The sequence below is a fragment of the Podarcis cretensis genome (genome assembly GCF_951804945.1).
Source record: "Podarcis cretensis genome assembly, chromosome: 10".
In the NCBI taxonomy this organism is placed as follows: domain Eukaryota; kingdom Metazoa; phylum Chordata; class Lepidosauria; order Squamata; family Lacertidae; genus Podarcis; species Podarcis cretensis.
The window spans coordinates 19,683,852-19,710,070 of NC_137179.1; the positions used below are offsets into that span (position 1 = coordinate 19,683,852).

The following is a 26,219-nucleotide window of genomic DNA, read 5'->3' on the forward strand; positions in this document are numbered from 1 at the left end:
AAAACGGGGAAAGTTGCCAACTATGTCATTATAACAATGCCAAATTATAATACAATTACTAAAACCAAAGGTTCAGATGCCAAATTATGTAATTTAGGCAGCCCCCCATGCTAGAATTGATGGTTTGATGATTTACTTTATTTCAGCGTTCCAAAATCTTATTAATTTCAATTGCACTCCAGTCAAAATAGCAATCCCTTATACAACAACTGCAATATTAACAACTTCTATTCGTATAGACACATTAAATGATTTATAAATCAACAGGTGAAGCATTCAAACTATATCCTTGTTCTTCCTGTGTGTGGCAATTACTCTGTCCATGATGTTTCTTTCTGTCCCGGTTGTTGTTGTTCTCCTTCATGCCTTGGGTGGAGCTAATATCCCATTGTTGTTTCAGAAGTTCTCCATTGCTCCGTCCTGTGCTTGATTGTTCTGTAACTTCAACAGCAGCTGCAAAAATCACACTGTCCCAATAAATAACTTGTTTTTGCCATTTTTTCCCTCTCAGCCTGGGAAGGAGAGTGATCTGCAAATAACTCAGTAATGACCCGATCAGCTCCTTGGCAAGCTCGCAGATTCCTTTCATCTCTCCGTTCAGCCGAAGATAAACCCGAGGGTCAATTTCAGGTAGCATCACCTACCATGTGTGGTGATGTTATGGCAAGGTGCATTCCAGCATCCTTGGCTCACAGCATGCTCATGTTGGAGGCAGGGAAATGCGCAGTGCTGTGTCACCCAAGGATGCTGGGTAATTTCACACATAATATTAGTTCACATGTTGAGCTAAGCCATGGTTTAGTGCAAATGTGTGGGCTCTGGGAAGAGGAGATGGCAGGTGCTTTGCTTCTGCCTGGTGGTTCTGCTACAGAGCTGAGCTAAGCCATGGGTTGGTTTAGAGTTTTGTCTGAACCCAGGCTTGTGATTTAGCTCTCTCTAGACTAACCAAGGTTTGTCTGATGGATTATGTCTTGTAATCTGAAACCATGAGCTGTGATTAATGCAATGCAGTGCAGTGAAGCAATGCAGCTGAATGACTGAGGAAAAGCAAAGCAGCCACCTTCTTCAGATTCAGATGCACATTCACACTAAACCATGGCTTGGCTTAGCGTGATATGTGAACATAGTTACTTTGCTTGATTGGCAGTTCTGACTGCCAATGAGATGTCCCTAAATGTTACCTGCTTTTAACAGCAGCAACAATAGTTCTTAAAAAAAAAAGTTTTTGCTCAGCCCAGGATAAAATAATCTGTTTTTAGCACCTTTAAAACGCCCAATGAATTGTTTCATTGTTATAATATTCCCATAATATTACTGTAACCGTCATACCTTCCTTCAGGGTTATGTATGTTTAAGTACCTAGTACTAACCTTATTAAGGGACGCGGGTGGCACCACAGAGCCTAGGACTTGCCGATCAGAAGGTCAGTGGTTCGAATCCCCGTGATGGGGTGAGCTCCCATTGCTTGGTCCCTGCTCCTGCCCACCTAGCAGTTCAAAAGCACAAAGTGCAAGTAGATAAACAGGTACCACTCCGGCGGGAAGGTAAACGACGTTTCCGCGTGCTGCTCTGGTTCACCAGAAGTGGCTCAGTCACGCTAGCCACATGACCTGGAAGCTGTACGCTGGCTCCCTCAGCCAATAAAGCGAGATGAGCGCCGCAACCCCAGAGTCGGCCACAACTGGTCAGTGGTCCCTTTACCTTTACTAACCTTATTATTTCTATATTCCCCCTGCATGGGTTGATTGTCTCTTGGATCTTAGTATTCCAGTATGTCGTAAATAAGCTCCACTTTTCTACAATGTTGTTCTCATATTACCTTCCTTCTCTAACCCCGATCACAGTCCTAAGTTCAGGAGGACTTTGTCTCTACATCTTCATTCTGCTTGCCTGCAGGTGGTCTACTTCACTGCCACATTTCCTTACCTGATGCTGATTGTTCTGCTGGTTCGAGGGGTCACTCTTCCTGGTGCAACCGAAGGGATTCTGTTCTATTTGAAGCCAGACATTTCAAGGCTAGCAGATCCCCAGGTGAGTTTATGGCTGATTCTGATCTGATGGGCTTGAATTTGGTGGCTAGAAACCACAAGATCTGATTTTTCTCCTCCATACTTACCTAAAGAACCAAAGATCTAAGAACATGACACCAGATTAAACCAGTAGAATAAAATATCCATGCAAACATAAAAGATTACATATTAAAGAGGATGGGGAAATCTGCCAGTTTCTCTCATTTTTTCTGATCTTAAGTTCATATTTCTGCATCAGTTTGGATTTATTTTTATTTTAAAAAAAGAATCCTCATGGACAAAAATATTTAGGTCACATAGGGCAACCTTGCTCCCTCTAAAGCAGTTTTTAGCATTCCACCTTAAAGGCAACAGCCCTTTCTAAAGGGCAGCAGAAGTTTACTCTAGCACGAGGACTGCTGTTTGCCAGAATATTTTAAAATATGGATATGTTAGGCCATTGGCACTTAAGGCACAGCAAATGCGGCCGCTCCTATTAAATATTCAATACCTGACAGATGGCTTCACCGAGCCCTAAGTGAAAATGATTAAGAAAGAGAAAGATAATGTCTCTTCTAATTTACTGGGATCTGGCTTGAGTTTCTCATGGATAACGTCAGAATTTCCCCAGAGAGGCCAGAGTTTCTAGCCAAAGAAAAACCCCTGAAAAATCACATAGTTATCATCTCAACTGCAAGCAGTCAGGAATATTAGAAATATGGGAACTATTTCTGCATAGTTTGTGGTTCAACAATTATGAACAGGGTAGCTGGGTGCTTTATTTTTTTTTTTTACAGTGGACAGTCCTCTATTTGATAGGCTGTTGGGTCCAAGACTGGTTTAAAGATAACATTCAGACTGAGCAGGCATAGAGGTCGCCATCTTCTCACTGTAGTGAGATGTGTTGCATTGCTATTGAAATTATAGTAATTGGGTTGTGATCAACTAAGTCCTACTCAGTGTAGACCCACTGAAATAAATGCACCTAAATGAGTCAGGGCAATTGATTTCAATGGTTCTACTCTGAGTAGGACCTGCAAATATTATGCAAATATTATGAAATTCTTCTGCACTACTATTTTTTTTGGGGGGGGGGGATGGATTTCCTCTATTTTGGTGGTTCACAGATGCAATGCTTCTTTGTGATTATACCTGCTGGTACAGAGTACCATCTACTTTTGTAGCCTTTTACTCTGCAGGTACCCATAGCACTTTGATCAAGATATGAGCACTGGCATCTCATTATTTTTTACCAAAAAAATCACTGTACAGTGGTACCTCGGGTTACAGACGCTTCAGGTTACAGATGCTTCAGGTTACAGACTCTGCTAACCCAGAAAGAATACCTCGGGTTAAGAACTTTGCCTCAGGATGAGAATAGAAATCGCGCGGCGGCGGCGGCGCAGCAGCAGAAGGCCCCATCAGCTAAAGTGGTACCTCAGGTTAAGAACAGTTTCTGGTTAAGAACGGACCTCCAAAACAAATTAAGTTCTTAACCCGAGGTACCACTGTACAGTACATGTGGCTACTCTGAATATGAAACTAGTGACGGGCTATCCATTTCTGCTACAGGTTTATGCCCCATTGCCATTTATTTTTTTTAAAGAGGGTGTTTTGTGTCCGTTGTTTCTAAAGACATTTCTACCATGCTTTTTGATCACACGGGCTACCCATACATTGCTTACATGTTGGGTGGTGATGGTGTGAGAATTGTCTGTAGCTCTGTTGGCACCATGATCACATGACCACATGACCACATGATCCCAAGCAGATAATCAGTCGCATTGCCAACGTTGGGCAGGCAGGTCCACCCGACCCCACATGCCACTGCTGTTAACTTATATCTTTAGCAATAGAAAATAAACAATAATAAAACCAAGGCAAGCTGAAAATGCAACCCAGAAAGCAGATTAAACAAATAGTTTCAGCAGCCAAGAAATGAACGGAGAGCACAAGCAACCAAATAATGCTCGAAGCCAAGCAGTCAACAAATCAGTAAATGGGCACAACTAAAACATAAATATATCAGACATGCTTCATAAATATGGTAGTATTAGCAATTGTAGCAATTATTAGCCAGCAACGCAAAACATTTCGTAGAAACAGACTGCAGCTGGCATCATTTAGGGCCCTGCCCTCCTAGGCCAAGTGGAAATGAATGAGACAGAATATGGGGGACCAACCCTTTCAAGACTCAAGGGTTTGCATTTTAGTACCAACCTATATAACTCATGGGACGCGGGTGGCGCTGTGGATTAAACCACAGAGCCTAGGACTTGCCGATCAGAAGGTTGGCGGTTCAAATCCCTGCGACGGGGTGAGTTCCCGTTGCTCGGTCCCTGCTCCTGCCAACCTAGCAGTTCGAAAGCATGTCAAAGTGCAAGTAGATAAATAGGTACCGCTCCAGCGGGAAGGTAAACGGCGTTTCCGTGCACTGCTCTGGTTTGCCAGAAGCGGCTTAGTCATGCTGGTCACATGACCTGGAAGCTGTACACCGGCTCCCTTGGCCAATAAAGCGAGATGAGCGCCGCAACCCCAGAGTCGGTCACGACTGGACCTAATGGTCAGGGGTTCCTTTACCTTTACCTTTACCTTTACCTTTACCTTTACCTTTACCTTTACCTTTACCTTTACCTTTACCTTTACCTTTATATAACTCACATTTCTCGAACTGCTTAGTTGTTGAACAAATCGGCTCTCAAATGTCGCAAACCTGGAAGTAAGTGTTCTGGTTTATGAATGATTTTCGGAAGCTGAAAGTCCGACGCAGCTTCCGCTTGAGTACAGGAAGCTCCTGCAGCCAATTGGAAGCTGTGCCTTGGTTTTTGAACAGTTTCGGGAGTCGAACGGACTCCCGGAACGGATTAAGTCCGAGAACCAAGATACCACTGTATATGAAAAACAGTGAATTTTTCACTTCCCTGAAGTTTGCAATACTGTTCTCAACCCCAAAGTGTGCCCTAAAGTACATATATTAATGAAAATAAAGCACACATACACACTACATTGCATTAGAGGAGGAAATTTCCAGAAATGCATATATTGTGCAAAATTGTATACAAAAAAACCCCACATATTAGGAGAATTCTGCACACAAATGTGCATGAATTTTCTTGTGAATGTTTCGTAGGAAAATGTGCAAATGCAGAAATGGAGTAAACGAAGCATAAAGTAGGGAAGAGAACAAAGTGAGAGAAATTGAAGTTGAGAGATTCCTCTGTCCCTATGCTCAGCTAAATGTATAGCATGATGGAAATGACAGGTGCTGCATCTTCATCTTTAGTCATCTCATTTATATACCGCTTTATATGTTGTTGTTTTTTTTAAAGAAACCTTAAACCATCAAATAAAACATCCCAGAATAAAACATCACCAAAGAAAGTTGGATATAAAGTGTGCATTCAAAGCAGTGTAATAAGCAAGAAACTGAAATATTATCTTAAAGATTTCAAAACAAAACATTACAAAGGTCAAGAATGCACATCTAACACAATAAAGCTAATAGGGCTTCTCCTACTCGGTTGCCAAAGCAGCAACTGTCACATGGGCATAAAAGACATCACCTAAACACGGCAGTTGACTCAGATGCAGGATTTGTGCCTGGCATCTCAAACGATGCCCTGTCTGCCAGACTGTGATTGTTTGCTTTCCGAATCTAGACATGATTCCCCTTTGCTTTGCTCTAGGTATGGATGGATGCAGGCACTCAGATCTTCTTCTCTTATGCCATCTGCCAGGGGTGCCTCATAGCTTTGGGCAGCTACAACAAGTACAACAACAATTGCTACAGGTAAGGAGATGTTCCCCCAAAAAATCTCAGCTACTTTGACAAAAAGTAAACAAACAAAAAAGTCAAAAACTTTGTCCAGATTTTCACTTTGGGGAATATTGCAACCCTACTCAGCTGTGCTTCACTGTGATTAGACTCTCTTGGGATTCTGCAGCAAGCAGTTCCAAATTCCATGACTGGAGTAGAATTTTCCGCCCCACTAAGGTTTTGGACATGGATTTTCCTCTACTCATGATGCTTCCTTTTGAGTTGTCCAAATTATTTCATCGCTTATATATGCTTATCATGATTCAGCCAATCTCATTCACAGTGAGACTCGTCTGCCACTTGGAGAATACCCTCCCCATAAAAGTTCACTTGGTACCAGTACACATATAATTTTTGTGCCAATTAAAGGCTTGTCTCTTTGCCTCTGCATTAGCAGTGGTTATCATTTAGTTGATAGTAGGTTAGCCTGTTCTGTTATTTTAGCTGCTCTTATTGTTTATTGATGATTTATTATATGATTTTATATGCCTTATATGATTTTATACCTTCTTCGTTTTGTACTAAGCTCTGGGAACCACTGAGGTGAAGGCCAGACTACAAAGGCTCTTTATAAGTAATGTGAATAAAGTAATGACCTGGATTAATTTTGTGAGGACATCCAGCTAACAATGATTTAATGGTTGCTTTTGGGGTGTGGGTTTTTTTGGACTGATGGCCTGTGTGCGTGTGTGTGTGAGTGTGTGCGCACGCACGCACGCACACACACCCCCACCCCCCCACACCCCCGCCATACATGAAGTCATCACACTGTTGACTATGACGAGACTAGGAACCATACTCCACGCTCCTCAGCAAAGGTCTCTTGGAGACCTATCACGAGATGTGAGGACTTGAATGTAAGATCTTCTGCCTTGCAAAATGTTTGCTCTGCTAGGTCCGGTGCTCAAATTCTGGGATAAAAGGTGGAGGGGGAGCTTTAATTTAATTTAATGCACAAGCCCCACCTCCAGCCTGGGGGTGCAAAGGACAGGTGCATCCTCCAGTTGTAACCCACTCACCTTCATTTTCCCCCGGGCAGGGATTGCTTTATGCTCTGCTTCCTGAATAGTGCCACCAGTTTTGTGGCTGGCTTTGCCATCTTCTCTGTGTTGGGCTTCATGGCGCATGAGCAGGGTGTGCCCGTCTCATATGTGGCTGAATCAGGTGAGCATGCAGGGACTGCAACAAAGAGACTGGTGAAATATAAAGCATGGGTTGGGGTTTTAAGAATGGAACTATGAACAGGAAGCTGCCATATACTGAGCCCACTGGTCCATCTAGCTCAGTATTGTCCACAATGACCAGCAGTGGCTCTCCAGGGCTTCAGGCAGGGGGCATTCCCAACCCTACCTTGAAATACTGGGGTTTGAACCCAGGACCTTTTGCATGCAAAGCAGATGTTCTACCACTGAGCTATGGCACTTCCCAAGCCTGAAGAGATGCAGAAAAGTTATCAGGACTACGGGTGGAAAACATTTTTTATTGCCTCTAAAACTGTTGATGTTCTGAGTTTGTTCTTTGGCCAGAACCAGCTGACATTACATATCAGGACATAAACAGAGTGGAATAATGCATATCTTCATGCCACTTCTCAGAGCCAAGACTGCATTCACACCCGGCAAAAATTCCTAGAACATGTGATCCATTCTGTATTATTGTGCAATACCTGGCTTTTCATATAGTGGCTCAGTTATGGATCATTATGAAAGCTAGTTAAATCCACTGACTGAGACCATCGAGACAATGGGAAGACCCCACTCAACCAGGAAGCTCTAAACCTAACCTACTTGGTGGGGTTGTTATGAAGGTAAAATAGATGTGGGGAGGAATAATAGACCCCCACCCTGATGGGATGGACTGAGCATGTTTAGAAGGTGTGGAATCCAGACTGACTGTTGGGAATGAGAGGGCCAGAATTGAGTGGATGGGATCCCAGAACATGGAAGCTTTTGTTGTAGGTCCCACTAAGACACGAAAGGAGGTTAAAAAAAATGCCCTTGACTAACTTGAGTCCATGGGTGTGAATAGGTCTACTATGAGTATGACTTGGTTTGATGCAACTGTTTGGGTGGAATTCTGTGTAGCGCGAAGGAAATTGTTCTATCAGCACAACCATTATATGCTTGTCTGATGGAAGAATCTTTCCTTTCCTCCCACCTGTTCACTGTTCTGGGATTTTGCCAAATCCTCCAGAGCAGATTTGGGGGATGCACGGGGTGAATGAGGGGAGGGAGCGGAAAGTCCTGTTCTGCTAGTGGAAGTCCTTGCACCAACTTCTGACAGCTGAATGGGGTAGTTGAATCTGGCCCTTTCCCTCCACCTTGTTGTACATGGAAAGACACCTCATGATAGATGTAGATGTGTCTATATCAACCCAGTTTATCTATTGGGTTAGTGAAACATCAGTTCACCTGTTTCTGCTCAATTGGTAGGTCCTGGATTAGCATTTATCGCCTACCCAAAAGCTGTCACCATGATGCCTGTGTCTCAGATCTGGGCCTGCTTGTTCTTCCTTATGCTGATCTTCTTGGGACTGGACAGTCAAGTATGGAAAAATATTTATCATTTTCCTGAGTTTGGGGGTGGTATGTCTGTGATAGTATTGCAGGGGGGAAACCTACTAAATGGTATCTGGAAAAAAGGAGTGACACGAATAAATGATAAGCATTAATTTGTTGTATAGATTGGTGAAAAGATGTGGGAAGCTGTCACTTCGACCTGCATCAGATGTGCATTATTAATTAATTAATTAATTAACTGATTAATTAATTAAATTTTTATACTTCCCTTCATCCAAAGAGCACAGGGAAGTTCACAACATAAAAATACATAATACATAATAAAACAAAACAAACCACCACCAATAACCCCCTCTCACAAACACATTTAAAAGGCCATAGAATGTTAATCAGCCAAAGGCCAGGTTATAGAGAATGTTTTTGCCTGGAGCCTAAAGACAGGTAATGAAGGTGCATGTGCTGGGAGATGTGCGTGACTGGGTTATGGCTACAAGAAGTTATGACTAAGAGCAGGCATGGGCAAACTCTGGCACTCCAGATGTTTGGGACTACAATTCCCATCATCCCTGACCACTGGTCCTGTTAAGCTAGGGAAGACGGGAATTGTAGTACCAAACATCTGGAGGGTCGGAGTTTGCCTATTCCTGGCTAAGAGTGAACACTGACAAGGAAATTGGAGGAGAGGGAGGACCGAGGAAGGGGAGCTCTGGAACGTGGTATTTCCTGATACGACTATTTCTTCCATAGTTTGTCTGTGTCGAGAGCTTGGTGACAGCCATTGTTGACTTGTTCCCGGACATCTTCCGTAAGAAAGGACGTCGGGAGATGCTGATCCTGGGCATTGCAGTGATCTGCTACTTGATTGGCTTGCTACTTCTCACTGAGGTGAGAAGCAGAGCTCAGTGGGAGGGCAGAAGAGGCGTTTGGAAATAACATCTGCCCTATCAACCACACAATGGCATACAATCATTATTATCCAGCACTCTAAGCTCACATAAATGGTTAGAAGAAGCTGCAATGCAATTTGCATTTCCATATGCTATACAGTTGTACTTTGGAAGTCAAACGGGATGTGTTTCGGGAGTCTGGTTGACTTCCAAAATGTTCAAAAACTGAAGCGTGGCTTCTGATTGGCTGCAGGAAGCTCCTGCAGCCAATTGGAAGTCGTGGAAGCTTCCAAAAATGATTCAAAAACTGGAACACTCATGGTTTTGATTGTTCAGGAGCCGATTTGTTTGGGAGCCAAGGCATTTGAGATCCAAGGTATGACTGTACATATCCTTTCCCCCAGTGACAGTCCATGTCTTTTGGTGCCTGACCCAAATAAATCACTACCCCTCTTTTCCTCCTGGTTTTGTCTCTGGGGTGCCTTTTGAACCAGGGGTGGAGAACTATTTTCAGTCTGAGAGCTGTGTTCCTTCAAAGGTCATCTTCTGGAGGCAAAAGTGGGTGGAACAACAAATACGATTTTTATCTTTGTACATTAGGCTACATATCCAGCCACACAGAAGTTATTGGTTTCTTCACGCAAACCCATCCTCCACCCAGGCAAGCAATCAAAAAAGCCCCCAAAGTCTCCATTCATTGTGAGAGGAGAGGCTGGGGGCCTTGGTGAAGGTTTGAGAGTGCTTTGATGCCAATGGGTGTCACACAAGGGACCCCAGAGGCAAGTGTCCCCATTTCCACTGTGAAATGATGGAGAATATGAGGCACATCTGTACTATGTGAGGATTCAGAGTCTGTTTGTTGTGGGGGAGGAAGGGAAAGGAGAATGTTAGCCGCTTTGAGACTCCTTCGGATAGTGATAAAGCAGGATATCAAATCCAAACTCTTCTTCTTCTTCTTCTTCTTCTTCTTCTTCTTCTTCTTCTTCTTCTTCTTCTTCTTCTTCTTTGCATCAAGCCCTTAAATGGCCCACCTTAGAGAACATACATGTACCATCTGTGCAAGGAACCCAAAGCTAGCACCAAAGGTCAGGCGTGTTCTCAGCAGCAGAAGAGCGTAGGAGTCTCGTTCCATTTCCTCTTTCAGGCCCCTATTCCATGGAGTATTGGGAACTTGCCCCAGAGGCTCATGAATCATTCTATTTTACAGGTGGATGTGCACAACATCAAGTCCCTCCGCCTTGTGGAATTGCAAAAATGTGTAGGCATTCTGTGGAATGTAGGGAATGAGAAGGACTGTGATCCTCTTTCACTAAGACCTGTAATCCAGGAAGGGAGAACCTGGTGCTCTCCAATTGTTGCTGGACTACAACTCCCAGCATCCTTAAGCACCGGCCATGTGGGCTGGGGCTGATGGGAGCTGGAGTCCACCAACATCTGAAGGGCTACAGATCCCTGCTGCAAGGCATTTTGACAACACCCTGCCACAGTGAGGAGGCATTTAGGTGGGTTTGCTTGACAGATTTTTTTTAATAGCAAGGTGAGTTCTTCTGTGCTTCTTAACACCATACTAATATAGGTGACAGCAGCCACGAAATTAAAAGACGCCTGCTTCTTGGGAGAAAAGCAATGACAAACCTAGACAGCATCTTAAAAAGTAGAGACATCACCTTGCCAACAAAGGTCCGTATAGTAAAAGCTATGGTTTTCCAATAAATGTATGGAAGTGAGAGCTGGACCATAAAGAAGGCTGATCGCCGAAGAATTGATGCTTTGAATTATGGTGCTGGAGGAGACTCTTGAGAGTCCCATGGACTGCAATAAGATCAAACCTATCAATTCTTAAGGAAATCAGCCCTGAGTGCTCACTGGAAGGACAGTGAAGCTGAGGCTCCAATATTTTGGCCACCTCATGAGAAGAGAAGACTCCCTGGAAAAGACCCTATTGTTGGGAAAGATGGAGGGCACAAGGAGAAGGGGACGACAGAGGACGAGATGGTTGGACAGTGTTCTAGAAGCTACCAGCATGAGTTTGATTAAACTGCGGGAGGCAGTGGAAGACAGGAGTGCCTGGCATGCTCTGGTCCATGGGGTCATGAAGAGTCGGACACGACTAACCGACTAAACAACAACAATATAGCTCACCAGTTTGTTGGCTTCTTCAGCCATTTTGCTCTAGTTGTTTGCAAATGGTCTTCCTTTTCCCCTTTGTGCCTCTTGCAGGGTGGAATGTACATCTTCCAGCTGTTTGATTATTACGCAGCCAGTGGGACATGCCTGCTTTTCCTCGCTATCTTTGAAGTCGTCTGCATTGGATGGGTTTATGGTATGTAGAAGTTCTGAGATTGGGGAGAAATTTGGTTCGGGTTCACATTTTAAGGCATATATATCCACAATTTGCACTTCCTGAAATGATGTGTGAATTGAGATGCAACTGTCCTTTGAAAATCACACTTCGCTGAATTTTGCAATACACGCTTCCAACCCTGAAATGTGCACAAAAATTCATGTCTTAGTGATAACAGCATCTGAAAAGGGCCCTCCTTCTCTACTGCAAGGATCTTTCCCTCCAATCAGCAGGGAGAGAGGAGGGGGAAGTTTAAACTTGCTCTTCTCCTGATCTCTCTTCTGCCAATTAGCAGGAAACAGCTCAGCAGCAGAGAACAGGGTTCAAGGCTGAGTCTGTCTCCTGAGCTGTCCATGCCAGGAAGAGAGCAAACCTGCTTTCCCTTTAAAAAAAAAATAAATATTTTTTATTAGTTTTCAATTACAATCCAATAATAGCCTCATTATAACAATACCAATTTATAATGCAATTATTAATACCAATTGTTCAAGTAACGAATTATATATTTTAGATAAAGTGGCCCCTGCATGCTAGAACTGATGGCTTGATTATTTCTGCATTCCAAAGTTTTATTAATTTCCATAACCTTCCAGTCATAATAATAATCCTTTATACAACAACTGCAATATTAATAACTTTGGTTTGTGTTGACACATTAAATGATTTCTAAAGCTACAAGTGAGGAACTCAAACTATATCCTTGTTCTTCCAGTGTGTCTGGAGGTTATTCTGTCCATGGTGTTTCTTCCAGTCCTTGTAAGATGTTACGTCTTTCTTTCCCCCAGTTGCTGCTCCCACACCCCAATCCCAAGGTGTGCCCCTCAGGGCGGGTAGTTATCACATTCTTGACCTGCATGACAACTGTATTTCTCAACACATGCTTATCTATCTCATTCGTGTGACATATTTAGGTGTACATCTAAAATAGGTTTATTTGCTTTTCCTGCTGGTTAATTTCAATATTTGACTGGTGTACTCTCTTGTTATGCCAGTTGCCCATCCTGAACTATCCCAGTGTTGACATCCCAGCAACTCCTTCTGCAAACGAGGGACTTGTTGGAAGACAAATAATAATAATAATAATAATAATAATAATAATAATAATAATAATTTATTATTTATACCGCGCCCATCTGGTTGGGCCTCCCCAGCCACTCTGGATGGCTTCCAACAGAATATTAAAATACAATAACCTATTAAACATTAAAAGCTTCCCTAAACAGGGCTGCCTTCAGGTGTCTTCTAAAAGTCTGGTGGTTGTTTTTCTCTTTGACATCTGGTGGGAGGGCGTTCCACAGGGCGGGTGCCACTACTGAGAAGACCCTCTGTCTGGTACCCTGTAACTTGGCTTCTCGCAGCGGGGGAATTGTCAGAAGGCCCTCGGCACTGGACCTTGGTGTCCAGGCAGAATGATGGGGTTGGAGATGCTCCTTCAGGTATACTGGACTTATAGTTCTTTTGGTGACAGAACGCTATTTCTGGAAAGGCTTAGGAAGGCTCCCCTGCCTTCCTTTGTGCAAGCTCACATGCCTAATTATATGCACTCCGTTCTAAATCTCTTTCCTCCCCCATCCCAAAACCTCACTCTATGTTGGCATGAAATACCATGTAGGTAAACGGGCAACTTGTGCCCAGGGATTGTTGCTCCTCTTGCCCTCTCTCCACCTGAGGATATGTAGTTTGGCAGCACAGATCTGCTTTGCTTATGCTGCAAAGGTTTACAGCAAACATCGTAAATAACGACACATGTTTCAGACTTGCCTGTTGGCAGCCATGATGCTGCCACCCACATAGCCTGGCAGCTTTCCCCCTGCCTGTCAAGCAGACGTCGTGACAAAGATTTGAGGATTTCCTGCATATGGCTTTATTTCTGTGAAAGGAGTATGCCACTTCCAGCCAACTTTTGGTGGCTGTTGCAGTTGCCAAAAGTAAGTCTAGATGGGAGTCTTCTCTCCCTCCCTCCCTCCCTCCCTCCCTCCCTCCCTCCCTCCCTCCCTCTCTTTCTCTCTCTCACACACCATGCATGTTTTAAAAAGATTGGAATAATAACACAGCCCAGGGAGCATTTTCTGAACAGCACCAGTGTATATGACCCCAAGATTACTTGTTCAGAAAGAGATCTTCTCCTGCTGGAGAAGAATTCGGGTTTAAGCTGTTGGAATCTTAGATAACCAGGTTTGGCACTGGGTGAAAGAATGCTCAGGGCAATTTTCTGTGTGGCCTTGAAATGAATCCATGGCCTGTCTCTAATAATTTCCAATAAATGTATCTTTCTTGTACAAGCACACAGACAAATTCGGATAGGCAGAATTGGTGTGGCAAAGAGTGCAAGCTGTGAAATGGGATATTCCCACCCCCTTCGGATCTTACCCAGTTGCAAACTTGCAAGATCACATTAAGATTAGGGTAATATGCAATTCCCTCAGCTTTTCTCTGCAATATTCAGAGTGAGTGGGTAATAATATTTCTGGCCTTTGATTCAGAACTGTTATAAAGGATTCTGCAATAATAGGCGGGGAGGGTGCGTGTTCAGAATGCCTGAGATGTGCTATTTGATTGTTTGATTGTTGTTAGCTGCCCTGAGCCCGGCTTCGGCTGGGGAGGGTGGGATATAAATAAAATTTATTATTATTATTATTAAAATGCTAAGTATGGTTATGCTAGTACAGTGGTACCTTGAGTTACATACGCTTCAGGTTACATACGCTTCAGGTTACAGACTCCGCTAACCCAGAAATAGAACCTCGGGTTAAGAACCTTGCTTCAGGATAAGAACAGAAATCGGGCTCCGGTGGTGTGACGGCAGCAGGAGGCCCCATTAGCTAAAGTAGTGCTTCAGGTTAAGAACAGTTTTAGGTTAAGAACAGGGCTCCAGAATGAATTAAGTATGTAACCCGAGGTACCCCTGTATTTGGGCAGAGGCGTTGCAAGTTGGACACCTATGCCCGGTGAGCAATAAGGAGCAGGCTGAAGATATATTATGGTACAGAGGTGGAGCACTGACCATTTCTTGGGGCATGGGGAGCACCTTGTTGTGTGGTAGTTGCTGGGATGACCAGGGACCAAGAAGCTATTTGACACACGGCACATACTGCTTTCATGGCCTGCTGCTTTGTGACCGTATTTCAGCTTGTGTGCTTTAGGTTGTCCAGGATAACAGCGAACACCTCCATTTACTTAAACAAAGCTCTCCCTAAGGAGTTATTCAAGGCCCTTCTCTACGGCAGTGTACATAATCTTTTTGAATAGATGACCGGGGGTGGGGAGCCTGTGCCACATCCTTCTTCCAGCTTCCACTTTTGCCGGAGAGCAGCGCAGGCTGACTGAACTGATGACTCCTTAAGCCTGATTAATTTTTTTTCATCATCATTTTGAAATATAGAGCATGCCAACCTCCCTGTTCAAGGACTCGGTAAATCCATTCATGTCAGGTTCCATTGCTTTCTACTATGTCACCCCTTGCCTTTGATGGGTTGGGCTGAAACCTTTGCAGTGCAGCATTTCTGCAAGGAGGCAGATGAGTAAAGAAAGCTTTAACAATGCTACAATAGTCATAGAATCATAGAATTGCAGAGTTGGAAGGGAACACGTGGGTCATCTAGTCTAACCCCCTGTAATGCAGGAACCTTTCGCCTAACATGGGACTCAAACCCACTATCCTGAGATTAAGATTCTCATGCTCTACCAGCTGAACAGTGTTGGTGAATATGTCCCAAATTGCTGGTGTTACTCACTTTTTGCTAATCTAAAATGTTTCCTTTTGCGTGGCAATTCCTGCCCCCTCCCACAGTTGGAGTAATAAAGACACCGGACACAGAATTAAGGTTAATGGGCGTAAATGGCCACAACTTTATTGATTACAGGTAAGAGCGGTATTGGCTTTAGGCATTGGCCCTAACAGACTATCCGGTCTAACCGGGAAGGGGTTAAACACCACCAGGGGGAGCCCCCGAGATGCACATCCCTAGGCGCTCCCCGAGGGGTTACCGCTCAGGGGCGCGCTTTAGGCCCTAGCCTCCGTAGGTTTCGGACGAGGCGACGCACCCCGGAGTCCTTTAACGAACTACCCTTTAAGATTTGGGGGAGGTGATGGCGTTCCTCCCCCCCGACTTCATTTGCATAACAATACCCCTGCCAATGCCTAACCGCCAAAACCAAGGAGTTGTGACATTTTGCTACGAGGTAGGCAAAAAAAGTTGTATCTCAGTATCTCATAATAAGTCATCCTTGACTTCTGATGTTGCCTGCATCCCAATTTGGTAACCTTCCCTGATGTCACAGCAGGCATATGTGCATTGGGGTGTGGAGAAGGTTTCATAGTGACTTGCCAGTGGTTTACTTGCTGTGATTCACAGAGAGACTGAGCCACTTGGGATCAGGCACTTGGACCTTTGACTCTGAATCCCAGCTCCAGAAGTAACTTTTTAATTAAATGCAACTCTTTCATTTCTATCTAAATGCTACGGGCTTTGGAATATGATTCCTTGTTTGCTCAGTCAGAGCCTGAAGATGAAAACAGAGAGATGGTACTTGCTGCTTGTTTGACTCTGAAATTTAAAAACTAGCATTAACTTCAACGGTGCTACAAGCAGGACAAGTTATGGCTAATGTTTTGTGATACTCCATTTCAAATGTTCACAGAGCAGGGAGCAGGCCTGAGCCTACAGTTCCATTTCCTGACCTCCACACATTCATCCATAGATCTGAATAAAGTACCGCTGGGTTAAAGTATCACCCACAAATTTGATGTAAAATGTGGAGGATTGGGTTTTTTTGGGAGTGAAATGCAGCAGTGTACCATGGCCAGGGTTGGGTTGTGGTGGCTCAGTGACTGCCCCAGGATTGTAGAGATGAACGGAGCCATACTCTGGTCTCTGTCACTAGCCAGGCCATCAAGATTGACTGGGACCCAGCACCCCTGCTTTCCAGGAAAATCAAGCATAGCTGCCTCAATGGATACTATCCTCTTCTAACTACATTTCCCCCTCTTTTCTGTAATATCTATTAGATTGCGATATTTAAGGGAAACATGCCTTATCTTTTCATATATGTACAGCCCTTAGAAAACATTGGGTGCCCTATAAGTGAATAATAATAATGCTCGCAGCACAGAAAGACTTCTAGTGCTATGCTCCAGCCTAGCACCAGAAATTTAGGCAAGTATCCCTGCATTGCCCAGATGGTTGGGCAATGCTTGCTGTCACTGGTAGAGAGTGAGCATTGTACAATCACCTAGGCAACAGAGGGCCATTTTGTCTCCTCATGTCACTGCCCCAGAAGCTAGACAAGCATCCCTGGGTTGCCTAGGCAACTGTGCAATGCTCACTCTCTTCTGGCAAGAAGGACCATTGTACAGGTTTTAGGGCAATGCAGGGATGCCTAATGTCCAGAGCTATGGGAGGTGGAGACTCACAGTGGAAGCAGGCAATGACTGGTGCTAGTGAAATGTGGGCAGGTAAGAACAAGACCTTGGACAGCTCTGAAAGCCAGTAGCAACTGTAGATGTTGCCTCTGCAGGGAGTTGGTGCCACGCGAAGCCTTATGTAAGCAGACAAAACCTGGAGTGTGGTAGGCCTTGCCTTGCAGGAGTTGTGAAAGGGGAATCACCTCATTCTGTAGTCCTCAAGGCAGCAGAGACCGAGGTACTGCAAAGGACTCTTCCCCTGAGTCAGAGAATGGTGGCAGGGCTGTGGCTTCTGGTTGGGAGTGTCCTGAACAAGATATTGGCAGATCTTCCCTACATTCATGAAGGAAGCAGTTTGTCATACCCTGCAAGAACCTTGTCCAAGAAATATGGCCTCTTGCTGAGAGTGGCCAAACTCTGGTTTGAAGGCTTTCTTTTGGGTTAAAAAGGATGGGGGGAATCCTTGGCCATCTCATAACACCCCACCTTGATAGTTCTTAGAATTTCACCCTACCTCTAAAGATTAATCCAATTTTCAGAGGGTGTTCCCCCCCCCAGCCAAGCTTATAAAAATAACGAGACCCAGCACTCCTTATGACTAAACAGATAAGACACCACTAAAACCGACCAACCGTATAAGAACAACAACTGCTATTTTTATGGAACATAAAACAGCATTATGCCTAAAGATGAAAAAGAACAATAAAACATTTTAACTCTGAAGACAATAAATAAAATGCCTTGTAAATCACCAAAAGGGTTACTTCTAACAGAACTTTGTTTGCATTCCAAAGCACTATAGAAGTTTTCAGGTTTCCCTTCAATTCCTTAAAAAATGGTCTAACAACAATAACAATAATTTTATTATTTATAACCTGCCCATCTGGCTGGGTTGTCCCAGCCACTCTGGGAGGCTTCCAACACATATAAAAACATAATAATATGAATACACCATTTAATCTTATTCATAACAGCCAGTTTACTTCATCACTGGTAATGAAGTGAAGTTGCTAGAACAGGGATGAGGAGTTTGTGGCCCTCTGAACAAGGTGGGGACTCCCATCTTCCCCCAGCAAGCAAGACCCATTCTCAGGGATGATGGGAGTTAGTGTTCAACAACATCTGGAGGTGGTTCCCATCCCTGGGTTAGTGATGGTTGAGATATAGGAAACCCAGCTTCAAAACCCCAGGCAGCCATGAAGTTGACAAAATGGTCTCCTGATGTGGTTGTTGTTCGGTTGCCCAGATCTATTTAGAGAAAAGAGCTGATGATTGTCTGGATGTGTGTGTGTGTGTGTGTAATCAAGTTAATCTGTGTCATCTGGTTCATAATATTATGGATTTATGTTGATTTAAAAAAAAAACACTCTTCTCTTTCTTTGTGGGCATCAAGGAGCAGACCGTTTCTATGACAACATTGAGGATATGATTGGCTACCGGCCATGGCCCTTGGTTAAAGTGTGCTGGCTCTTTCTCACACCTGGAGTTTGTCTGGTAGGTAGATTGTATCCTTTGTGCTGTGTTTTAGGTCATTAATGCATCTCTGAATGAGGATGAAACATTGAACCTTCCATGAGGATTGCAGTAAAGAACTTCTTGTTCTTTGGTGCAGTGTTGCTGAAGTAGCAATGTAGTTCAGAATACTAAAAACAGAATAAAACTTCAAACATTAAAAACTACCCTAAACATGGCTGCCTTCAGATGTCTTCTAAAAGTCAGATGGTTGTTTATTTCCTTGACATCTGATGGAAGGGCGTTCCACAGGGTGGTCGCCACTACAGAGAAGGCCCTCTGCCTGGTTCCCTGTAACCTCACTTCTCGCAGTGAGGGAAGCTCCAGAAGGCCCCCATTACCCCTGCTTATTGGCCATACTAGCTGGGAACTGTAGTCCACACCATCTGGAAGGCGCCAGGTCAGGAAGAGGATCTTCACAATGGGCTACCATGACTCAAGTTCAGTGTTGGTTGTCTACCTCTCCACAGCTTAAATCATTCTGCTACAAAGTATCAAGCTATAAATATCAGTATACAGCTCTTTTCCAGAGTTATCTTCTCATTTCACTTAGCATAGCAGTCATGCTTTCTGCTTTTGTCTTCTTCAGGCCACCTTCCTGTTTTCACTCATTAGGTACACACCGCTCACGTATAACAAAGTATATGAATATCCACCATGGGGTATTGCTGTGGGCTGGTTGATGGCGCTGTCCTCTATCATCTGCATCCCGCTGTATGCTGTGTTCATCCTCCTGAAAACCAAAGGATCATTAAAAGAGGTAAAAGAAAGTGAGGCATCTTTAAGGTCACAGAACTTGGGTAGGGCTGTTCACTGGCTTGCAAGATGTGTAATTGGCAGCTTTGGTGATTTTCGTTGTAGTAGAGAAAGTCAGAATGGCCTTGGTTTGCTGTGTCCCAAAATAATTGGGTGTTAATGACATCCTAAGCCATGAAGCAATGCTCTGGTTATTTCAGAGGACCTAACCCTGAATTCCCCTTCATGAATCACTGCCTTGCCGTGGCGAAGGGGCTTGAAGAACTCAGAGAAGCTATGAACTATGCCGAGCAGGGCACCCAAGATGAACAGGTCATAGTGGAGAGTTTTGACCAAACGTGATCCACCTGGAGGAGGAACCGGCAAGCCACTCCAGTATCCCTGCCAAGAAAACTCCATGGACAAAGACAACAGGCATATAAAAGTTATGACGCTGGAAGATGAGCCCCTCAGGTCGGAAGGTGTCCAACATGCTACTGGGGAAGAGCGGAGGGCAAGTACAAGTAGATCCAGAGCTGATGAAGCGGCTGGGCCAAAGCCGAAAGGACGCTCAGTTGCGGATATGCCTGGAAGCGAAAGGAAAGTCCAATGCTGTAAAGAAAAATATTGCATAGGAACCTGGAATGTAAGAACCATGAACATGGGTAAGTTGGAGGTGGTCAAAAATGAGATGGCAAGAATAAATATTGACATCCTGGGCATCAGTGAACTAAAATGGACGGGAATGGGTGAATTCAGTTCGGATGACCATCATATCTACTACTGTGGGCAAGAAACCCGTAAAAGAAATGGAGTGGCCCTCATAGTCAACAAAAGAGTGGCAAAAGCTGTACTGGGATGTAATCTCAAAAATGATAGAATGATCTCGATACGAATCCAAGGCAGACCTTTTAACATCACAGTAATCCAAGTTTATGCACCAACTACTGGTGCTGAAGAAACTGAAATTGACCAATTCTATGAAGACTTACAACACCTTATAGAAGTGACACCAAAGAAGGATGTTCTTCTCATTATAGGGGATTGGAATGCTAAAGTAGGGAGTCAAGAGATAAAAGGAACAACTGGCAAGTTTGGCCTTGGAGATCAAAACGAAGCAGGGCAAAGGCTAATAGAGTTCTGTCAAGAGAACAAGCTGGTCATCACAAACACGCTTTTCCAACAACACAAGAGACGACTCTACACATGGACATCACCAGATGGGCAGCATCGAAATCAGATTGATTATATTCTCTGCAGCCAAAGATGGAGAAGCTCTATACAGTCAGCAAAAACAAGACCTGGAGCTGACTGTGGCTCAGATCATCAGCTTCTTATAGCAAAATTCAAGCTTAAACTGAAGAAAGTAGGAAAAACCACTGGGCCGGTAAGATACAATCTAAGTCAAATCCCTTATGAATACACAGTGGAAGTGAGGAACAGGTTTAAGGATTTAGATTTGGTGGACAGAGTGCCTGAAGAACTATGGATGGAGGCTCGTAACATTATACAGGAGGCAGCAACGAAAACCATCCCAATGAAAAGGAAATGCAAGAAAGCAAAGTGGCTGTCCAATGAGGCCTTACAAATAGCGGGGGAGAGAAGGCAAGCAAAATGCAAGGGAGATCGTGAAACATACAGGAAATTGAATGCAGATTTCCAAAGAATAGCAAGGAGAGACAAGAAGACCTTCTTAAACAAGCAATGCAAAGAAATAGAGGAAAGCAATAGAATGGGAAGAACCAGAGATCTGTTCAAGAAAATTGGAGATATGAAAGGAACATTTCGTACAAAGATTTCCATAATAAAGGACAAAAGTGGAAAGGACCTAACAGAAGCAGAAGACATCAAGAAGAGGTGGCAAGAATACACAGAGGAATTATACCAGAAAGAAACGGATGTCTCATATACCCCAGGTAGTGTGGTTGCTGACCTTGAGCCAGACATCCTGGAGAGTGAAGTCAAATGGGCCTTAGAAAGCACTGCAAATAACAAGGCCAGTGGAAGTGATGGTATTCCAGCTGAACTATTTAAAATTTTAAAAGATGATGCTGTTAAGGTGCTACACTCAATATGCCAGCAAGTTTGGAAAACTCAGCAGTGGCCAGAAGATTGGAGAAGATCAGTCTACATCCCAATCCCAAAGAAGGGCAGTGCCAAAGAATGCTCCAACTATCGCACAATTGCACTAATTTCTCACGCTAGCAAGGTTATGCTTAAAATTCTACAAGGAAGGCTCAAGCAGTATGTGGACCGAGAACTCCCAGAAGTGCAAGCTGGATTTAGAAGAGGCAGAGGAACCAGAGACCAAATTGCAAACATGCGCTGGATTATGGAGAAAGCTAGAGAGTTCCAGAAAGACATTTACTTCTGCTTCATTGACTATGCAAAAGCCTTTGACTGTGTCGACCATGGCAAACTATGGCAAGTTCTTAAAGAAATGGGAGTGCCTGATCACCTCATCTGTCTCCTGAGAAATCTCTATGTGGGACAAGAAGCTACAGTTAGAACTGGATATGGAACAACTGACTGGTTCAAAATTGGGAAAGGAGTACGACAAGGCTGCATTTTGTCTCCCTGCTTATTTAACGTATATGCAGAATTCATCATGCGAAAGGCTGGGCTGGATGAATCCCTAGCCGGAATTAAGATTGCCGGAAGAAATATCAAAAACCTCAGATATGCAGATGACACAACCTTGATGGCAGAAAGTGAGGAGGAATTAAAGAACCTTTTATTGAGGGTGAAAGAGGAGAGTGCAAAATATGGTCTGAAGCTCAACATCAAAAAAACGAAGATCATGGCTACTGGTCCCATCACCTCCTGGCAAATAGAAGGGGAAGAAATGGAGGCAGTGAGAGATTTTATTTTCTTGGGCTCCATGATCACTGCAGATGGTGACAGCAGCCACGAAATTAAAAGATGCCTGCTTCTTGGGAGAAGGGCAATGACAGGCCTAGACAGCATCTTGAGAAGTAGAGATATCACCTTGCCAACAAAGGTCCATATAGTTAAAGCTATGGTTTTCCCAGTAGTGATGTATGGAAGTGAGAGCTGGACCATAAAGAAGGCTGATCGCCGAAGAATTGATGCTTTTGAATTATGGTGCTGGAGGAGACTCTTGAGAGTCCCATGGACTGCAAGAAGATCAAACCTCTCCATTCTGAAGGAAATCAGCCCTGAGTGCTCACTGGAAGGACAGATTGTGAAGCTGAGGCTCCAGTACTTTGGCCACCTCATGAGAAGAGAAGACTCCCTGGAGAAGACCCTGATGTTGGGAAAGATGGAGGGCACAAGGAGAAGGGGGCGACAGAGGACGAGATGGTTGGATAGTGTTTTCAAGGTTACCAGCATGAGTCTGACCAAGCTGCGGGGGGCAGTGGAGGACAGGAGTGCCTGGCGTTCTCTGGTCCATGGGGTCACGAAGAGTCGGACACGACTAAACGACTAAACAACAAACCCTGAATTCTGCTTAATTGCAGCATTCCTTTTTTTATAAACTTAATAGCATATTTAAAAGCATACCTGGCTTGATATGCATGCAGTTCCCCATGAACAACAGATTGCCACCATACATTGGATTGAGTATGGCAGACCAAGAGCCGTATGCAAGGCCCTTGTTGGATTGTTACATCAAGGTGATGGTCAATCTGTTTGGATAAAGGAAGACCCCTATACAACAGCAGGAATCATGCCAAACTATGGTTTAGGAATGTTTGCTTTGTTTTGGGGTAATGTGTGAATTGACAGATCATTGTTTGTGAGTGTGATGTTGATGTTATTTATTTATTTAATAAATGTTTAACCCACCTTCAACACCCCAAGTTGTTAAAAACCCAATCAATATAACAAGAGCATGCTAAAAGTGAAGTTATTAAAATCTGACTGGCAAACTCAAATCAGAGACCGTGGTTTGGTCAGTTGGCAAACCAGGGTTTGTCGCAGCTATGGTTTGATACGGTGTCTGAATTGACAAATTACAGCTCTAAAGGTTGGAGTGCTGAACAGATGAGAGCAACCAAGAAGTTCTAAATTATGATTTGCTTGCAAATTTGGAACTGGGGTGGGCAACGTGCAGACCTTGACCTAATTTTATGCAGCCCCGAACCTTGGGAGAGGAAAAATGGAGAAGGGAGTCAAAATTAGCGGAGTGATGGAAAGATGAGAGGGGAAAGCTCTCTGCAGGCGATCAGTTCATAACTCTGGCAAGAATGATCTGTCTAGTCCCCAGCTACCTGTTGGCAGGAAGTGGGAGGGAAGGCAAATAGGGTGGGGGAGAGGTGGCAGAAAGATAGAGTGAGAAGGGGCAGCCCTGCCTGCCTCTGGTGTTATCTCCTCCCACCACTGGCATGAAATCCCTGGCAGACCACTGCAGAGAGAATGAGGCCTTCAATAGAAGAAAGTTCCCCACCCTGATTTGGACCCTTGCAGCTTGTTCTGGGGTACTAAAACAATGCTTCATACAAACCACAGTTTGATGTGATGTCTAAATCGAGCCGTTGACTTTTAATCTTGTGCATTTTTGGTGCATGATCATTGTTGTTGGCTTGCTGGAAACTGCAGCTTTTGGAATGACAGATAATTTGAAAAGGATGAAATGCAATCTTCTGGGCGCACACCTCGTTGGGTGGTGCGTCTGCATGTTTCCTGGTGAGGCAATTTAAGTCACAGTGACAAGTGGCTGGGAAATCTCACACACTAGCACTGAAGAGATTGAACTTTGCAGAGGGTGCCCTTCCTAGTGCTCTGACCTCCGGGAAGGTGATGTTGTGCCCGCAGGCCCTTGTTTACTGACTAGGGATTCTAACATAATGAGGAATGACAGGCTGTATGCCGGCGCTGATTTAATGTCCACCTCAGGTGGACAAGTTGTGAGGCAAAGCCCCGGTCAGGGAAGAAAAGGAAGGGGAGCCTTGAGGAAAACACACAGATGAGGCAAAGGGCACAAACAAATGAAAAATATGCAGTGGGAAGGAAAGATCAGAAATATTGCATTATAAAAAGACTTCACTGTTTCCAGTTGGGTGTATCCACAGCTACATGTAGTACAATGACCCTTTTTCTTGTGTGTGATGAGGAGGGCACCTACCTGAAGGGGAACGAGGGATGCGGCTCACTTGTTGACAGGGAGTGAATTGCTAGTGGAGTTTTTGACAGGTGGACAACTTTTTGTTTGGAGAGGGAAAGCAAAGGTGTGTTTTCAGGAGACAATTTGGTTCCACCTTGATGTTGCCTTTAACACCTTTGAAGACAGCTGGACCATTTCCAGTCAACTGTGTTGACACAGCATGCCTCATACGGTCAAAGTGGAATGAAAAGGAATATTCTTTGTTCTCTGGAGGTTTCAATTCACTGCTACTGAGGTATTAACTGTAAGATCTTTAAATGATCTTTAAATGTGTTGTCTTCAATATGCAGTACTTCCCTGTCTTCAAGTCATAACATGAGGAGCTTAGCAATGTGAATGTCTCCATTGTTGAGGATCGTACTCAAAAGGAATAATAATAATTGCCGTAATTTAATAGCTTTCTGAGCCTCTTTTCTCCTTGCAACACTCTAACAGCACAGAAGTAAGTCCTTTTGAATTCAGTGAGGACCACTCCCTGGCAAATGGGGTTAGGACTCTAGCCTTAGTGATTTCCAGAAAGTAAAAACCATGTGAAATTGACAATTCTTAATTTACACACTTATTATGGAGACATTGATTTACTGGCCATCTACAAAAGAGGAGTGGAAGTGTAGCTACCTGGCAAGTTACAGCTGCTGAAATTCTCTCTTCTACACAACAAGGACCAGAAAGTGGCCAATATAACTCCATTTAAAGGTGGGGGGAGGATCCAGAGTGGAATTTGGGAAGTTACAGGTCAGTTACCTTAACAACTGTTCTGGGAAAGCTGGTAGAAAGCATAAATATAGAATTACCAAGCATACGGAAAAACGAGACTTGCTGAAGCAAAACCAGCAAGGCTTCTGTAAGGGTAAGGTCTGTCTTACTGACCCAGGCATAGGAGATCTCTGGGCCATGGGTCTTATTAGGGCTACCAGGCCTCCGAATTGGCCTGCCAGACCATTTTGGGCATACCACACCTACCTGTCATTCACCTGACATCAGGGATGGAGATAAGACATTTATTATCTTTGCTCTTAGCACTGAGCACCATAGCTCTAAGATTAGAGATAAGCCTCTGACTTCTTTTTGACAATGAATTGTCGAAGTTCAGGCAGCACCTGCAATCTTAGTGCTGTGAGACCACACCGCTAAGATAAGAAATAGGTCTCTGCTGCTGCCTTTTACCATCAAAGAGCAACCAGAGGCACCACGTAACTTTAAGTCTAGGGTTGCCTTTCCTCAGGTTAGTTCTAGAGGAGAAGAAGAAGAGTTTGGATTTGATATCCCGCTTTATCACTACCCGAAAGAGTCTCAAAGCGGCTAACATTGTCCTTTCCCTTCCTTCCCCACAACAAACACTCTGTGAGGTGAGTGAGGCTGAGAGACTTCAGAGAAGTGTGACTGGCCCAAGGTCACCCAGCAGCTGCATGTGGAGGAGTGGGGAAGCGAACCCAGGTCACCAGATTATGAGTCCACCGCTCTTAACCACTACACCACACTGGCTCTTGGGCACAGTCATTTAGGCTATCTAGCAATGTTACCTCTTTGTTTATGTGAACAAACATTTACCAGTCTATGTGAAGGTATTGGTCCATTATTACATTTCCTCTTATGGATGTTTCCTTAGTTTCATTCAGCATCTCAGGATAACTCTGGACATTTAGTATAGTCGTACCTTGAAAGTCGAGAAACTTAGTTCCCGAACGTTTTGGCTCCCGAATGCCTCAAACCCAGAAGTGACTGTTCCGGTTTGCAAACTATTTTTGGAAACCGAACATCCGACGGGGCTTCGGCGGCTTCTGATTGGCTGCAGGAGCTTCCTGCAGCCAATCAGAAACCACACTTCGGTTTTTGAACGTTCTGAAAGTCGAACAGACTTCCA

General features: G+C 44.0%; 1 protein-coding gene and 1 long non-coding RNA gene across 2 annotated transcripts in view; one reads left to right on the forward strand and one right to left on the reverse strand.

Moving 5' to 3' along the window:
- The window catches only part of LOC307225020 (sodium- and chloride-dependent betaine transporter-like), a 54,973-nt gene that overhangs the window by 19,818 nt on the left and 8,936 nt on the right, over positions 1 to 26,219 (forward strand). Inside the window, exons 7-14 of the mRNA XM_079992652.1 lie at positions 1,897 to 2,031; positions 5,696 to 5,799; positions 6,866 to 6,990; positions 8,259 to 8,371; positions 9,093 to 9,230; positions 11,453 to 11,555; positions 18,374 to 18,474; positions 19,082 to 19,252. Of these exons, the coding sequence (XP_079848778.1) occupies positions 1,897 to 2,031; positions 5,696 to 5,799; positions 6,866 to 6,990; positions 8,259 to 8,371; positions 9,093 to 9,230; positions 11,453 to 11,555; positions 18,374 to 18,474; positions 19,082 to 19,252 (990 nt within the window). The remainder of the gene's footprint in view (positions 1 to 1,896; positions 2,032 to 5,695; positions 5,800 to 6,865; positions 6,991 to 8,258; positions 8,372 to 9,092; positions 9,231 to 11,452; positions 11,556 to 18,373; positions 18,475 to 19,081; positions 19,253 to 26,219) is intronic.
- LOC307225383 lies at positions 1,220 to 1,889 on the reverse strand. The gene is made up of 2 exons (XR_013842957.1): positions 1,712 to 1,889; positions 1,220 to 1,370 (listed from the first exon to the last, which is right to left on the reverse strand). It is a non-coding gene; the product is annotated as an uncharacterized lncRNA (long non-coding RNA).